The 15,241-nt window shown below is 45.9% G+C and overlaps 4 protein-coding genes and 1 pseudogene across 4 annotated transcripts; 3 read left to right on the top strand and 2 right to left on the bottom strand.

The window, feature by feature from the left end:
• LOC103996196 (phospholipase A1-II 5-like) lies at positions 1-1,488 on the top strand. Its single transcript, XM_009417056.3, has one exon. It carries the CDS (start codon positions 46-48, stop codon positions 1,213-1,215), a length of 1,170 nt encoding a protein of 389 aa, XP_009415331.1. The 5' UTR covers positions 1-45; the 3' UTR covers positions 1,216-1,488.
• A 30-nt stretch (positions 1,489-1,518) lies between these two features.
• Positions 1,519-3,077, top strand: LOC135620430 (coatomer subunit gamma-2-like; annotated as a pseudogene).
• A 729-nt stretch (positions 3,078-3,806) lies between these two features.
• LOC135619926 (zinc transporter 2-like) lies at positions 3,807-6,615 on the bottom strand. The gene is made up of 4 exons (XM_065122425.1): positions 6,098-6,615; positions 5,784-5,842; positions 5,331-5,463; positions 3,807-4,342 (listed from the first exon to the last, which is right to left on the bottom strand). The coding sequence occupies exons 1-4, from the start codon at positions 6,570-6,572 to the stop codon at positions 3,948-3,950; spliced, it is 1,062 nt and encodes a 353-aa protein (XP_064978497.1). The 5' UTR covers positions 6,573-6,615; the 3' UTR covers positions 3,807-3,947.
• A 3,084-nt stretch (positions 6,616-9,699) lies between these two features.
• On the top strand, positions 9,700-11,073 carry LOC135619925 (TPD1 protein homolog 1-like). The gene is made up of 3 exons (XM_065122424.1): positions 9,700-9,932; positions 10,178-10,258; positions 10,362-11,073. The coding sequence occupies exons 1-3, from the start codon at positions 9,836-9,838 to the stop codon at positions 10,712-10,714; spliced, it is 531 nt and encodes a 176-aa protein (XP_064978496.1). The 5' UTR covers positions 9,700-9,835; the 3' UTR covers positions 10,715-11,073.
• Positions 11,074-11,150: 77 nt separating this feature from the next.
• LOC135619924 (SNF1-related protein kinase regulatory subunit beta-2-like) lies at positions 11,151-15,241 on the bottom strand. The gene is made up of 5 exons (XM_065122423.1): positions 14,889-15,241; positions 14,513-14,771; positions 13,215-13,393; positions 12,960-13,122; positions 11,151-11,763 (listed from the first exon to the last, which is right to left on the bottom strand). The coding sequence occupies exons 2-5, from the start codon at positions 14,663-14,665 to the stop codon at positions 11,440-11,442; spliced, it is 819 nt and encodes a 272-aa protein (XP_064978495.1). The 5' UTR covers positions 14,666-14,771; positions 14,889-15,241; the 3' UTR covers positions 11,151-11,439.

Here is a 15,241-nt window from a genome sequence, read left to right as displayed (position 1 = left end):
TATTCCACACAAAGTATCATTCACTCCTATCCTCCTCCTCTTCGAATGGCGCAAAAGATTGGCGCGGAAACACCATCCTGGCCTGAGCTCCTCGGATCCGAGCACTGGTCCGGCCTTCTCGACCCTCTCGACCAATCCCTTCGCGTCTTCCTCCTCCAATGCGGTGACATGTGTCAGGTCACCGGCGATTCCTTCATCGGCGACGACCACTCCAAGTACCGTGGCATGTGCCGCTACCGCCCCAGCACCCTCCTCGACCAAGTGTTCTTCCCCTACGCGGCCAACTACGACGTCAAGGAGTACCTCTACGCCATGTCGCAAAATTCGTCAAACAAGACCAAGGAGTCCAATTGGATGGGCTACATCGCCGTCTCCAAGGACGCATACACGAAGCGTACCGGGCGCCGCGAGATCTACGTCGTATGGCGCGGCACGGGACGGCCGTCGGAGTGGTGCGAGGACTTCACGACCGGTCTCGTGCCATTGGACCCCGACAAACGAGATGTGATGGTCATGCAAGGCTGGAACGACATCTACACGTTGAAAGACAGCGATTCGCAATTTCCATGCAACGCAACCAGTGCAAGGGAGCAGTTATTGAGTAAGTTAAAAGAGCTAGTGGAGCTATACAAGAACGAGAGCCTTAGCATAGTGTGCGTTGGCTACAGCTTGGGAGGCGCCCTCGCCATCTTGAGTTCTTTCGATATGGTGAACAAAGGACTGTCCAAGATAGAAGGCAAGGCGGAGGAGTACTTCCCAGTATGTGCCGTGGTGTTTGAGAACCCCAAAGTTGGGAACAAGGCCTTCAATAAAAGGTTTGAGGAGCTGCCCAACCTTCGAGCTCTACGTGTCCGGAATACTCGGGACATCGTTCCATTGTGGCCAATTTCAACCGACTACGTTGACACCGGCTCATTTCTGGAGATAGACGCCAATATGTCGCCCTACTTGAACAACTCTGTGAATAACCACGACCTGCAAGTGGTCCTCCACACGTTGGCTGGGTGGACCTCGAAGGGCGGCGAGTTCCACTTGGAGGTGAAGAGGAGCCTGGCGCTGGTGAACAAGGGGGGCGGCTACTTGAAGGATGAGTCGCAGATACCGGAGGCGTGGTGGGTGGAGAAGAACAAAGGAATGGTACTGTCTGAGGATGGAGAGTGGTACGAGACACCTGGATGGAACTGCAAGTCATCCAGTAATGGCCACCAGCTCTGAAGATCCTATGGCTCCCTGCCTGCCTGCCTACCCTAAATAAAGTTGTCACTCCCTGCTGGCTCTCTATCTCTCTGTGTCTGTGCGTGCGCGCGCCGGTCGCCGCGGGGGGTGATGACAAGAAGAACTAGTGCATGCATGCAGCAGTCACGTACGTACGCTTCAAACTTGAAACTTGTGTGGCGATCAGTTTCTACTAGATGTGTGTAATTGGGTCAGTAAGTGAAGCACGTGCTTCGCTGAATAATAATAAATAAAGATCCTCTGGTTTGAACATCGGCTTCACCATCTCATCGTCGTCGATCACATCCTTTGGCAGTTACAAGTTGTAACATCGATATGGAAAGCTTAATCTCAGGCCAGAAGAACAGGAGCATTGCCACACTTGTGAAACAGGCAATGAAACAAGTGTTCATCGCTTGATGAAACAAATTACCAACTTTATGTCTGATATTGCAGATGAGTTCAGGATTGTTGTTGTGGAAGCAATAAGATCTTTGTGCTTGAAGTTCCCTCTCAAATACCGTTCACTGTATGTAAATTTGCTAATGTCACTTATAAGTTCCATGTTTGTAAGTTTCATATTTTACTTGTAAATTTCTTAAGCAACGTTTCTCGGAGAAGAAGGGGGTTTTGGCTGTAAGAAAGCAATTGTTGATTCGATAGTCGTGTGATGCTTGCTTGTGTCTTCACCTGTAGTCAAGGGGGTCTTTGTTCATGTTCGTTTAGATGAATGAGAACCAATAGCTTTTTTACTATTGCTGCTAGATACTTCACTTTCTTGGAAATTGAAGGCCCAAAGACCTCAGACCCTAGTAAATATATTCGTCATATTTACAATCGGGTAAGACTTGAAAATGCTACTGTCCGAGCTTGTGCCGTAAGTACCTTAGCAAACTTTGGTGCGATAGTTGACTCATTAAAGGTACGAGAATGTATATTGTTTTTCTCAAAGCAATGTTTCTTCAACTGATAATCCAACACTAACTGCTCTTGGAATTTCGCCATTTCCTGCAGCCTCGTATATTTGTTCTGTTGAGACGTTGCCTGCCTGCTGATAGTGATGATGAGGTAATTGTTAAAATAAAGAGATAAATGAGTTGAAATCTCATCTACTTATCAGTAATAACTGCACGTCCTTCTAAAGACTATCATCATTTGCTTAGCGAATGCATGTGTCGTTTTTGTGTGTGCCAATGTTTAATCAGGAAGCTTCAGACATACCCTTTGATATATCTTCTGTTCCAAAGGATGTGAAGTCACAACCTCTTGCTGAGAAAAAGCCTACTGGTTTAGGGACTCTTCCCAGTGCTCCCACCTCAGCCCTCGATGCATATGAAAAATTACTTTTTTTTTCTACTCCTGAGTTTGCGAGCTTTGGAAAACTCTTCAAGGTTACTAGACTGCTGCTGTTTACTACTAATATAACGTTTAATGTTGCATTTTGCGTATCAGTTAGTATTTATGTTTTCTCAGTCGTCCGCACCTGTGGAGCTGACCGTAGCGGAAACAGAATATTCAGTCAATATAGATACAGTGAAACACATCTATGATGGCCTTAGTACAACTGCACAAACACCATCATCCAAGAACAGCTACTGGAAATGGCAAAGTAGCTACTTTTGGGCAATGCTGCTCCGTTGGTTCTTTTATATTCGTGAATTTTATTATTCTTTTTTAAAAAAAAATATTTTTCTCAGGTTACCGTTTTTGTCGATGCATCTGAAGCACAAGAATTTTCAGAAGTTGCAGCATCAGAGCCATTACGATGCTTACCTTATGACTCACCAGGGCAGACTTTTGTTGCTTTCGAAAAGCCATTACATGCATTCATTCTATTAGAAGCATTACAGACTCCGAGGTGATCAAGCTGTCATCAAAATAGAACCATTTTCTTATCATTTTAATTGCATACCAAACTATAGACAAATGGTATGGGCTTATCAGATAATGAGCGGGTTGATGAGTATGGGCTTGGCGTGAAAGAAAGCCTGTGAGGTTAGTTCTTTTGGCTGGATTTATATTGTGCATGATGCATTTGCCTTGATTTTTATTTATTGCAAAGCAGTATACCATTCATGAGATTTCTTGGTGGTGGTGGTGGTGGTCCGCCATTGCTTCTTCCCCCCCAGTTCCCTTCTATCGTGGACTTTATTTTTCGTGTGGTACTAGAATCAGATTGATTTTGTGTGACGAGGAAGGGAGTTACAGTATTCTGATCGTTGGGTGTTTTACTTGTTGGCAGGTAGGGAACCGAGACAGTGCCAATCTACACGACCTTTAGCTTGGAGACCGCCGCCTGCTCCTGCTTCAGCTTTGCCACCAACCAACCCATCTCCTCCTTCCACATGCCGCTACTTGCAATCCAGTAGAGCCATCGATTTGTTCTTTGCACATTAGCAGTAATCGCGCATGATTCAGAGATAAACAGACAAAACTAGTTCAAGTCCACATAATATAAGAAGACTATGACAAGACTCGGTTGAGCACAAGGCGTTCTAATCCAGATCTTGACAATAATAGCTACCTAGTTACAAATGACACTTCAATTTTCACACCAGACCTAGCCTGATTCAAGTGAGCTGGCTGCGGCCTTGAGATCCACGTTTCATCCTAGTGTCCGTCCATGGTCTGTTCTGCAACTGTAATGAATCCGTCTTTCTCCTACCACTGATAAGAGAGAGAGAGAGAGAGAGTAGACATCCTCCTCCTACTTTTCTTCCTATCGTAGCGCCTCATGTATCCCATATCATCACAACAGCTATCACCCCAATTCCTAACACTACAGCAAACCATCTTACAAAAGGCGTGTCTGCAGCAACCGGTTTCTGTGGCTTATAGCCTTTAGCGAGCAGGTGGTTTATGGATACGTATATGAAGACCCCAGTTGCGAGTCCCATGGAGATGGCGTAAATCCAGTCTGCCACGCGGCCTTGCGTGGTTGCGTCTATTATGATGCCAATCGCCACCCCGATGGGGCTGGAGATTGCAAAAGCGAACGAGTAGGCGGCGCAGGAGAGAAGCGGACGGTTTGGCATCATCCTCAGGAGAGCTATGCCCATGGCGATGGCTGCAAACACCTTGTGCAGGCTGATAGTCCACAAAGCTTTCCATGCATCAGCTTTGGTATCTGCACATCAACCATCACATCAAAAAGAAGAAAAAGGAAGAAATAAATGAAACAGGAAGATGGCGAACGGCATCAGCAAGAGATCAAAGCGAACGGGCTATTTTAGTTTCGAAAAGTGCATCGTTGCAAGCAAGACAATACATCAGCATCGCCTCGATGTAAATTCAGCTGAACTGAAGCAGCCTTTAATCTTTATTTGAAACAAATTTGTGGGAGTTTTTTAGATGATGATATATGGCTGTGATGGTACTCAGCAGCCACAAATTAGGACATCTAACGAGAACATATAAAAATGTTCAAGCGAAGTCTGCTAAAAATTAAAAAAACAACTTGGAAAGTAAGTACAAGGACGCAGTATTCCTTTGTCATATTGGGACCTTTATGTTTATGAGGTCATAATAATGAGGAAGAAAGCATAGCAAGGTTCCAAAGGTTGAAGTTTCTTCTACATTTCCATTCCGCTGGGGTATTTATCAGAAAGAATAGACATCTAATGGAGTTGTAGCCATGATGAAAATAAAAGTCTCCTATTCCAGCGTACTTTTCCTGACCTAGTAATAGAGTGACTTATCGATCACCATAAGACTTTTCTACCAGGCAGTGATGGCCACAAACTGTTTTGACAAAATCAACTGGGGGGCATTAGATTCCTTCAAACAAGTTGGCTTTCTCTCCAAGAGGTCCCAAATAATAATTAGTGGCAACTTCTCTTTCAATGATGACTCCCTTTCTTTCTTCATCATGTTATTTCAATTTTTCCAAAATGACCTCTATATATACTCATCACATTCTCCAATTCTTATTTTTTCAGTGGGAACACTTGTATCTTTGTAGAAAAAAAAAGTCGATAGATGCATTTCGCTTCTATGTTAATCTTAATTCTGTTCACTTCTAAGTAAATTTCAATCTCTTTTAACGCTACAAGAAACACAGATCTAAAACATGACAGGAAAACAGATAGTGCATCAGAAACACAATATATATATACCTGCGACGCCAATCGCTATTCCTTCGAAAACCGAGTGGAAGCACAAGGCAAAAATCAACAATATGCTATCTCCAAGTGAATTAGCATCACGTAGTAGAGATGCCACAGAATGATCACCGGTGCACTGTCCGACCTGCAAGAAGCATGTAGGACGAAAAGTTCATTCATATTATCAAAATAGTTAACAGGCTTAGAAGCAAACGCACAACCTTTGCGTGCGTCGTACAAAGGTTTAGCTCAAGTGACTTGAACCAATTTGTTACATTCGGGGCTTTTATAATAGGATAACGATCGACTTAACGCGATCGTACAATTTGTGAATCATTAGATTATCATCGGAGGAGTGACGTTTTGGCTTCAGATACTGCTACTGGTTGTTGATCGCATGATTGCATTCTGTAAATTTGAAAGCAGTAAATTCTAATTTATAAAACCGGCAGGAGGCCATCTCACCTCTTGTTGGGATTGGGAGACTCCGCCTGTCGTGACCTGTTTACTCTGAAGCGAACTTTCTGCCATGATTCAAAAAATTTTCCCGTCAAAACTTACACGAAAGAAAAGAGAGATCAAATTCAGCAAGCGAGGATTATGATGTTGATAAGAAAACATCAAAATGATTGGAAGAACATAAGATAGATTAATCTACGAAACGGAATATTCTAAACGGGGAAAAATCATGACAAAGAAAAGGATTGTTCCATCACATTACGGTTCTGAACATAAATCAAGCAGAGAAGTAAATATAGTATAAAGAAGAAGAAGACAACCTTGCCCGTTTTCCACGTCTCGGACGCTCCGCCCCCTTGCCACCACGACTGATATGATGCAGTCGGCGAGCAAGGTGATGGCGAAGCCAGCGCAAGCCAGCATGAAGGCGAAGGGGTAGTCCTTGTCGGTGAGATCCTCGAAGGTCTCGTCAGAGTCGCTGAGGAAGTGCATCATGGCCGTCCCCAGGAAGACGCCGCCGGCGAACTGGGTGCCGAGGGCGAGGAACGCCTCGTTCCACTTCAAGAAGTAGGGGGATACGCCGGGGAGGAAGGTCGCAAAGAAGATCACGATGAGGCACCAGACCTTGGTGAGGATCAGCGACTTAGATCGGAGATCCGGCTTGTTGTCCCCGGTGGCGTCGGCGTCGGCGTCCGCATCGTCGTCGCCGCCGCCACTGCCACCGTGGGCGGAGACGGCGACGGCGAGGGATAGGAGGAGCAGGATGAGGACGAAGGGGAATGGGGATTTGGCCATGGCGACAGCGGAGGCGTTCCAAGGACAGAGGAGATGGGCCGTTGGGGTAATTATATGTTTTGTTAGCTTATGGAAGGAGCTAAAAGAGGTGGGGCCGAGGGGTGAATCCGTGATTCGTTTTTCTTGGCAGCGGTAGTACGACCAGTTGGAGGGTGGGTGTGTATGTGTACTGCAAAGGAGAAGAGATGGGAGGTGGTAGTACGATATGGACGGCTCGGCTGAAGAGAGGAACTATGTGGAGGAAACTTGTGTTTTCAGGATGGACGAGAGTGTGAGTTCAGTAACTCTATCACCAGGAGGAGCCGACGAATTTGACCTAGTCTTCCGCGTCGAGTCGTCGATTGCGGGTTCGGACCATGTTATTCACAAGATCCGTGACAATTGCAAATCCGAACCCTCTCCATGAGATGGGTGGGTGACTTACTGCGTGCGTAGCTAAATGTGGGCCTGCTGGAAGCCCAAATGGAGAAAGACGTCGGAGGGTTTGACTTTGTCCAAGGCGATGATCCGTAGGAGGGACTGCTGAGGATCCATACATGGAAGCCCTTCGTGTAGTTCTACAATGGGAAAGTGAAGTATGACCGAATGCGCACAGGCGTGTTCATGGCAGTGGATACCGAAGGAAGAGCAGCAGCAGTACCCAAATTGATATGAGATTAGCCCCATCATTCTTTCCATAACGTATTCTGGTTGGGCTTTGCCGTGTGGTGTTGATGGAGCGTGGCTAGTCCAACCGCGTGATCCAACTCTGTCCAACGAATAAATAGATAGGAACGAGAAGGGTGGCGTCCTTGGGGAATAGATGGCTAGATATTTATTTGGAGAGATAGAGATGGGCATTTAAGACGCTGAAACAAATGCTCATACCCACTTGCATGGTGTTGATGAATTGATGCGCCGTTGTTGAGGAGTCAACACAGCCTTATCCATGTATCGACTTTGGGAATCTTCAATCGATTGAGCTAATTGTCGAGGTCAGTCAAGCCCTCAGGACGAGGTGTTGGCGTCAGAATGTTGATTGACGTCTCTCGATCGGGATGCTGGTTGGCAACTCTCAATCGGGATGGTCATGGCTTGGGGGGTGATCGTTCTCTCTCACATAAGATTTGGGTGGTTACGCAGTTTGGCTTGGGGGGTGGTCGTTCTCTCTCTCAATCGGGATGCTGTTTTTGTCTACCCATCTGGCCAGGGGTTTTTATACTACTGTACGAGGGTCGATCGTACGCAGTTTGACATGACGATCAATCCTCGAGGAGCGAGATGATACCTTTGTACGGTCGTCGTCCCATGACGCGCAGAACGATGTCATACGACATTGTCTCAAGTTTTCTGAGATGGGATGTACCAAGAACATCTTGGTACGGGTTATGGCTCAGCGCATGAAAATACTCTTTTTGTTGATCTGACGGTGGCGTGGTGTGACATTGATGATGACATGACCAGTACCCAAAACAACTCGTCTTGAGGCGTGATTCTACCTTGAACGTATCATGTATTTTTTTCTTGAATCTCTTTGTCGACTTGCGGACAATAATGCAAATCCAATGTCTCTTCGGAAAATAAAACTTCGCCACTGTTGAATAAACAGGAATATTACGTTTTGCGTGTACCAAGTAGTTGAAGAGGCTTACGACTTCAAAGTCATGCAAGTAGAGGGACCCTCACACAACAACAGGAGCGTGCAGCCCTGTCGATCCTTCGCATTGGGTTCCTCGAGGTGTTAGCAAACAGAGGATGATGATTCCATCCACCCATTGATTGCAGAATTCCTGGTGCGGAGATTTGTCATCTTGCTTAAAATTCAATCTTGCAGTGCTCGTCTCTGTGCACATTTCATCACAAGGAATCAACGAAAGAAACAAATGGTTGGAGTACAAAGGTTTTCCCATTCGGGCACATGAAGAGTCACGACGAGTGTCCTTTGGCGAACATGTTTGTGAAACGTGGTGTCTACTCGTCTGTATCATCGACTAGGACGGCCCCCTACGCCGGTAGCAGCCATCGATGCAGAGCAAACGGGGAGAACACAAAGCGCAGGCAGCACCTGCACCAGCACCTGCCATTATTCTCGGACCCATTCCGACCTCACTCTTGCTATTATTCCCTGGCAATATGGCGGCTTACGTTCCAACGTGCCTCCAGTTTTCACCTCAAGGCTCCCCCCTCATTAACTCCCACCACCACCTCCTCATTTACTTCCACCATCTTGTCCGCTGGTACCCTCTTCTTGTTGCTTCCGGCTATCTCGTTCCTCGTGTTTCCGCCCTTCTCTGCTTCTGGCAATATATATTATATGCTTTCACTCGTTATATGTCTCTTCCATTAGTCTGACACCGCTTCAGCTTCCGCCTCCGTTTCTTCCACCTACGGGTTGGCCTGCCACGTTCCACAAGCAGGCATTACACGCATTATCTTCAGTCGATATACATCAGCATCGGAATCAATACATACGTTTTGTAGGAACAAGAATGCATTTCCCACAAACTCTTCATTCATTTTCAGATGAGCTGGCTGTCGATTTATGACGCTCACGTAAAGCCCATTAATCACAGCACTCGAGCTCACCTTAACTGAGGCTCGTTGGGAAGTGCAGTGCAGTACGCGCTGCATCCCATGCCACAAATCTTTTTAGCTGTCTTCACAGGGCGTCCAATCAAAATCGTACGGTAGCGAGACCCTCGGTCAAAGATACAGCATAACTCCCGCTATCTTTGCTCTCGAAAACCGAGGGGCATCTACTCCTCGACGCCGGGATGCCAAAATAGACGAACCAAGGCGGGGTCCAGGGAATGGACGGTCGGAGTGCTCTCGCGGCGTATTCTTTCCTCGTCCCTCGGGGACGCCATCCGATAAGACGCCCTCATTTAAAACAGGTCCGGGCCATCATGGCCTGGCCTCAACCTTCCGATCACGATCTCACGTCTCCGATCGAGAGGTAAATGGTTTGGAAGGACCCATCCACCCATAAATGCCCACTCACGAGAACGCGGGCCCCAACAAACGGAAGAGACCCGGCGGCAGAAACATAGATTATTACGAATTCTTCCCGGCAGCGGGGAGAAATGGACCTCCCTTATATAACGGGAGTAGGATCCGTCTCTTTGAGAGGAACCGCTCCCACCCACCCCCGGCCATTTCGGGAAAGCACGGAGGTCGACTTCCCACAGTTCTCTCCTGCTCCCTTTTCCCGGAATCCACACTTGCAACTGCAGGAGGCGTCCAACACCAGCTGGTGATCGCGGATCCGACGACTGAGCTCGACCATGGGCTGGTTCAAGCGGCGGGTACCCTGGTGGTTGACCGCGGCGTTGTTAAGCATCGTCTCCCTCTCCCTCTCCCTCTCCTCCTTTCTTCATTACGGTAAGCACCTTTCCCGCTTCCCCCCCCCTCGTCCACTTCGTCTCACCGAAGCTTAGCCGCCGTCTCGCTCACAGCAGCATTTCATCAAGAGCAAAAGTCCTTTTATCGGCACTTGATAATCCGTCTCTGAGTCGGCGGTCCGGATCGAAACCGAAACGCAATGCAGATCAGATCAGGCCGCGATCCTATGAACTGCGCAACGACGAGATGGTGCTGTTTACTGACGTGCTCGGTGCTGTGCGCAGGGGCCCGCTGCCGTGTAGGAGGAGCCGTCCACTTTCCCGGCAGCTATCGGATGGCCGAACCGCGGAAGCTTCTCGGAATTGGTGAGATCCAACGGCCTTGATGGCTCCATATGCATACGTATTCGTGTTATTTTATACTTTTCTTGTTTGTCTGATTTGAGTGTGTGTGTGTGTGTACATATAGGAGGGGGATCGGAGGAGGGAACGAGGGCGGAGAGGATGGGGGAGGAGGAATGCTCCAAGGACGACATCCTGCTGTACCAGGGGGCGACGGCGCCGCTGCCAAATGGGATCCCGACGTACACGGTGCAGATCCTGAACGCGTGCCCAACGAGGTGCTCGGTGGCGGACATCCACGTGAGGTGCGGCTGGTTCAGCTCCGCCCGCCTCATAAACCCCCTCCTCTTCCGCCGCCTCCGCTTCGACGACTGTCTCGTCAACGATGGCGCAGCCCTCGCCTCCGGCGAGAGCCTCTCCTTCCAGTACGCCAATACCTACCGCTACCCTCTGTCCGTATCCTCCGTCGCCTGCTGCTGACTCGCTCGCTGCACCGCACCGCACCAACGCGGAAATTCATGCGTGCGTGCGTATCTATCTTTATATATAGCTGCCGATAAGAGCATGCATGCGTGCATGTCAATAACATGGAACCATAATAATGCAAGTAAATGGTAAAAATTTCGTCTCGTCTTTAGTTTATGCAAGTAAAAGAGCAGTTGCACGCATGGGTGCGATCGAGTGTGACAGGTCAGGTCGACTTCAGCCATGTTACTTATCGCCTAGTATTCTGATTACAAGAAGATGGTCTCTCGAAATCCATGGAAATTTAGAGATCGCATAGCAGATTTATTTCATGCAGCAGTACAAGAATTGAAAACTCTCTTATCAACCCAAGTAAATCTCAAAACTCCCATGTAATTATTCCTCCAAAAAGCGAGTGCCGTCAACCTGTCAAAAGAACGGGAAAGAAATAGAAGGAACAAAATATGACTTTAATTTTAATGGCTACTGTCGGTCACACTCACCGTGAAAGAGACCTCAGCTCTTTTTTTGTTCCTTCTTCTAGCACAAAGAAGCACTGCAGCAAGTAGCAAGTGCTCGCTTCTTGATTGCAGGACCTTGAAGATGACGACGCGCTTCATCGGTTTTGGAGGTCCTCAACATAACATCACAGTTTCACTGATCATAGATCGAGTTACCTCGACTCCAAGCACATGGTTTTGACCGTCACACACTGTACCAGCAGGTACGATCTGTACATTTTACCTTGCCAAGGACCTGTAGAGAATCACGGTGACAAACTTGGAATTAAACCTATGAGTTTTCCCGAGTGCCACGACAGGCTGACCACTCTTTTCTTTCTGAATGTAGAGATGATTTAGTGCCACGTGGGGAGGCTTCGTGAGAGAGGCGGTGCAGTCCACGGTGGCAGGTGAATTAAGGAGGGTGAGGTGTAACTGTGGAGGTACGAGTGGTGGTTCTTTGCTGTAGTCCTCTGAACCAAGCGGCCAGTTGTTGTAGCTCGACTCCGGGGATCGAGGCATTTCCAACCCAGCAACACCTCTCAAATCCTCGGGAACAAATGCCTGCACCACAAGAACGTGTTCTCTTTAACCTTGGGGAGTTCTGGATCTGGGTTTTTGCCATACCAATTCCAATTCATGGGTAACCATTAGATGTTAACCAAAAAATTGAAGAGAAACAAGACATACTTTTCTGTTCACTGTTAATTTCGAATAGGCAGAAGGCGAAAAGAACGACAGACAGACAAATAAAACGGAAGGCATAAGCACAGCAAATTCCAAAGCAATTGTTGCATCTACTTTGCTTCAACAAGTGTTTCTTCGGTACCGCAATCATCACCCAAATCCTTGTTTGGTTTCACGTGAGCAACATGCTTTTCTTTATTCTTTCAGCTAAAGGAGATAATCTTTTAAGTGGCCTAATGATACAGTAAAGTTCTTATCATGATGCTTGCATCAAGAACAGTCAATTTGAGAAGCTTTTTTGTGTTCTATGCCAAGATTTGTTGTCCGTTAAAAGTAATTATGACAAAGAACAAATAGATGCGTTGCCAAGAAGACTATTTCATTTGATAAGGAAATCCTTAACGAGGCCAACAAGAAAAAAGACCATTTCATTTGATCAGGAAATCCCTAACGAGGCCAACAAGAAAATATATGGATGGTGGCAGTGGACGAACCAGATTAGCTAACAATGGTTGAGCAAATGAGAGGATTCATGCAGAGCTACTTCAGAACCGGAGAAGATAATTCTTTCTTCTCATCCGATCAATTCTTCATCAAGACCCTAAGTCAACGCATAAAAGCCTCAAGAGCATGACAGTCCATATAAATGATAAGGAACCGACTATATCTCATCTGACAACTACTTAATAATGACAACAAAATACGAGTGGATTTATAATAAATTCTATAAGCACTAAGAAGGCATAAAACTCATGGATATGAAAATACATCTCATATTGAACCTGTCACTCTGTGTGCCACTTCTGTAGTATTTATCAAAAGAGCTACAAAAAAATTTCTTGGAAAAGATGCAGGAACGACAATGAGAATTAAACGCATGCCTGTTTCTGCCTCGTGAATCTAGATGATAAATACTGACCGCAGTGTGGCGGTATCATGATCATATATGACAATGTAAATTTTATTTCTACAAATAATATGCTCCATTTTATTAGCCAGCTTGAGAATTATGCATAAAAAAAGACTCCTGGAGTCTAATGGAGGTTTAAAAGAATAACAAGTAAAATAGATACCTTCAAGTCCAAAATGTTGTGGCCATTCCCCATATCATCATTCATCCATGGGACATCAGAGGCATATCGCCATTCTCCATCAACTATGAATCTGTATCGGTAGAAACCTGAAGGAAGCACCATCATGACTGTAAAATCCTTGCCTGACCTTTGCAAGGATTTCCTGCAACAATACAAACAAAGCATAGCCTCATTGAACCACCACATACTATCAACAAAAATAGATTTTGGCATACAAGATCTAATTGCCAGTACTTTGTCTTCCAGTTATCCCAGGATCCTTCCACGAAGACTTCCATGCCACCATGGATCCAGGTGATCATCGTTGGAATCCCTTGGTCATCGAGGGCATCCTCATACGTAATGGAGTTTGGCATCTGTGAGTCACTTGGTGAATGCATCTCCTCTCGTCCCTGCAACGGGGGCACGGGAATCTGGAAAAGAAATACAAGATAACGTTTAGCAGAACCTGCAGGACATAGAATTACGCTAATCATATGATTAGAGTGAGAATTACACCACAAAATCTGTTAAAATCATAGAGGAACATAGTTGATCTCAGGAGAATGCATTCTGCGTATTATCAATGGCAAGTCTACCAAGCGAAAAATACTTGCATTTGTAGCTATTCACATAGCTAACTTTGGTTTTGTGTGATGAACATTATTTGTAGAGAACTCTGATGATCACCAAGCAATGAGACTGACATCTAATTATGAAAAACCTAATTTCCTTGAGGATAGAGGTGGCAAAATCCTACAAACTGAACGATTTTATCGAAGACAAGTGCACATATCGGATGTGAAATTAGCAAGCTTTTTCAAGGCACAACCTAGGGGGTTTACCCAAAAAAAAAAACAGAAAAATTCCTACCTCAAAGGCCCTTTGAGATAACTGTCCAGGAATTGCAACTTAGAAGGAAGCCCTAGCTTCATGTATCAATAGCACCTACTGGTGGAAAACCTAATTGATAGTCCAAGGAAACTGTCACTTCAGTGGCAGTAACCAGCACAGGCAAAAAGAGAGGAAAAAAAACGTAATTACAGCATCTCTGATCTCACAAGGAAGCACCATTCCAGGAGAAACTAATTGGTAACACATGTTCAATTTCAATAAATATAACAATATCTATCATGAGTGAAGACCTAGTCAATTATTGCTTCATAATGAGTCAGAAATTTAAATAAACCTGTGTATCATCCACTTCAATGCTTAGCGAATTTAACAATGAGAAAAGAGGAACCCATTAATCGAAGATAGTTTCGAAATTTAGATGAGTAGCACTGCTGCGCACAGTCACACAAAACAAACATCCGACAAATCGGTGCAAATGAACCTGTCTGAAACATTAATGAAGCACCAACTAAGCCAACACATGAATTCATGCTCATAATTGAGTTAAAATAAAAAGTAAACCCATATACGCAACTTGAGAGAAGGATTGATACTTCCACACCTCATTATTTTTTGCAAGGAAAGTAAAAGGATTTCTATTGAATCAGCCCATTTGGTTTCGTGATATGTGTATTGCGCTGGAAAGGGAAGAAGCGAACCTGAGAAGTGAAGAGCAGAGGTAAGCGGGCCGCGCCACTGGGACTCCGGGGAGGGCCCTGCCCCATCAAATCCTCTGCCTCTCCCTGAGAATGACAGCTCCCTCCCTGCCCTTCCTCTCCACCTCCCCTGGCGACGCTACTTATAGTCCCCATTGTGAAGGGCAAAGAATGCGTACCTTTCCTTTAGTTCCGGAAACAAAGGTGGATTTTTAAACACCAAACCAGCTTTCACAGCGAATCTGAACTTTGGGGCTGAATCCTTTTCCATAATATAAAGTGAACAAAAAATAAAAGAAAGAAAAGAATCAGCCCCTCTCGCAGAAAATCAAGCAAAAAGAAAGAGACAAAGCGGATAAAAGAAAGCCGACGCCGCAACCTTTTAACCCCCCAAAATTTTATGGGTGAAGTTTGATTCAAAAGCCGAGAAGAAATGCCACGAGAAAGCAAACTGCAAACCACCTCTTACTCGTGGGTAGAGGCAACGGGAAGGAGAAAAGGAGCGGAGCGAGGAAAAAGAACTCGCGAGGGATAAGAGACATGGATCTACGGAGTCCAGCAGAAACAAAGACCACAAAGGAAGCAGACGCCACAGCACGGCACCGGAGGAGGACTATGCATCGGTCATAAACACAACCGAGAATTCCGATCAAGACTTGGGGGAGGAGGAAAGGAGGGGGGTCGGAGGAGTTCACCAAGTAAAAAACCACGCCGACCAAACATCTTCGACCA

Source organism: Musa acuminata, chromosome BXJ2-8 (assembly GCF_036884655.1).
Source record: "Musa acuminata AAA Group cultivar baxijiao chromosome BXJ2-8, Cavendish_Baxijiao_AAA, whole genome shotgun sequence".
Classification (NCBI taxonomy): domain Eukaryota; kingdom Viridiplantae; phylum Streptophyta; class Magnoliopsida; order Zingiberales; family Musaceae; genus Musa; species Musa acuminata.
The sequence above is the reverse complement of the archived record's forward strand: the minus strand, read 5'-3'. Positions and strand labels throughout refer to the sequence as shown.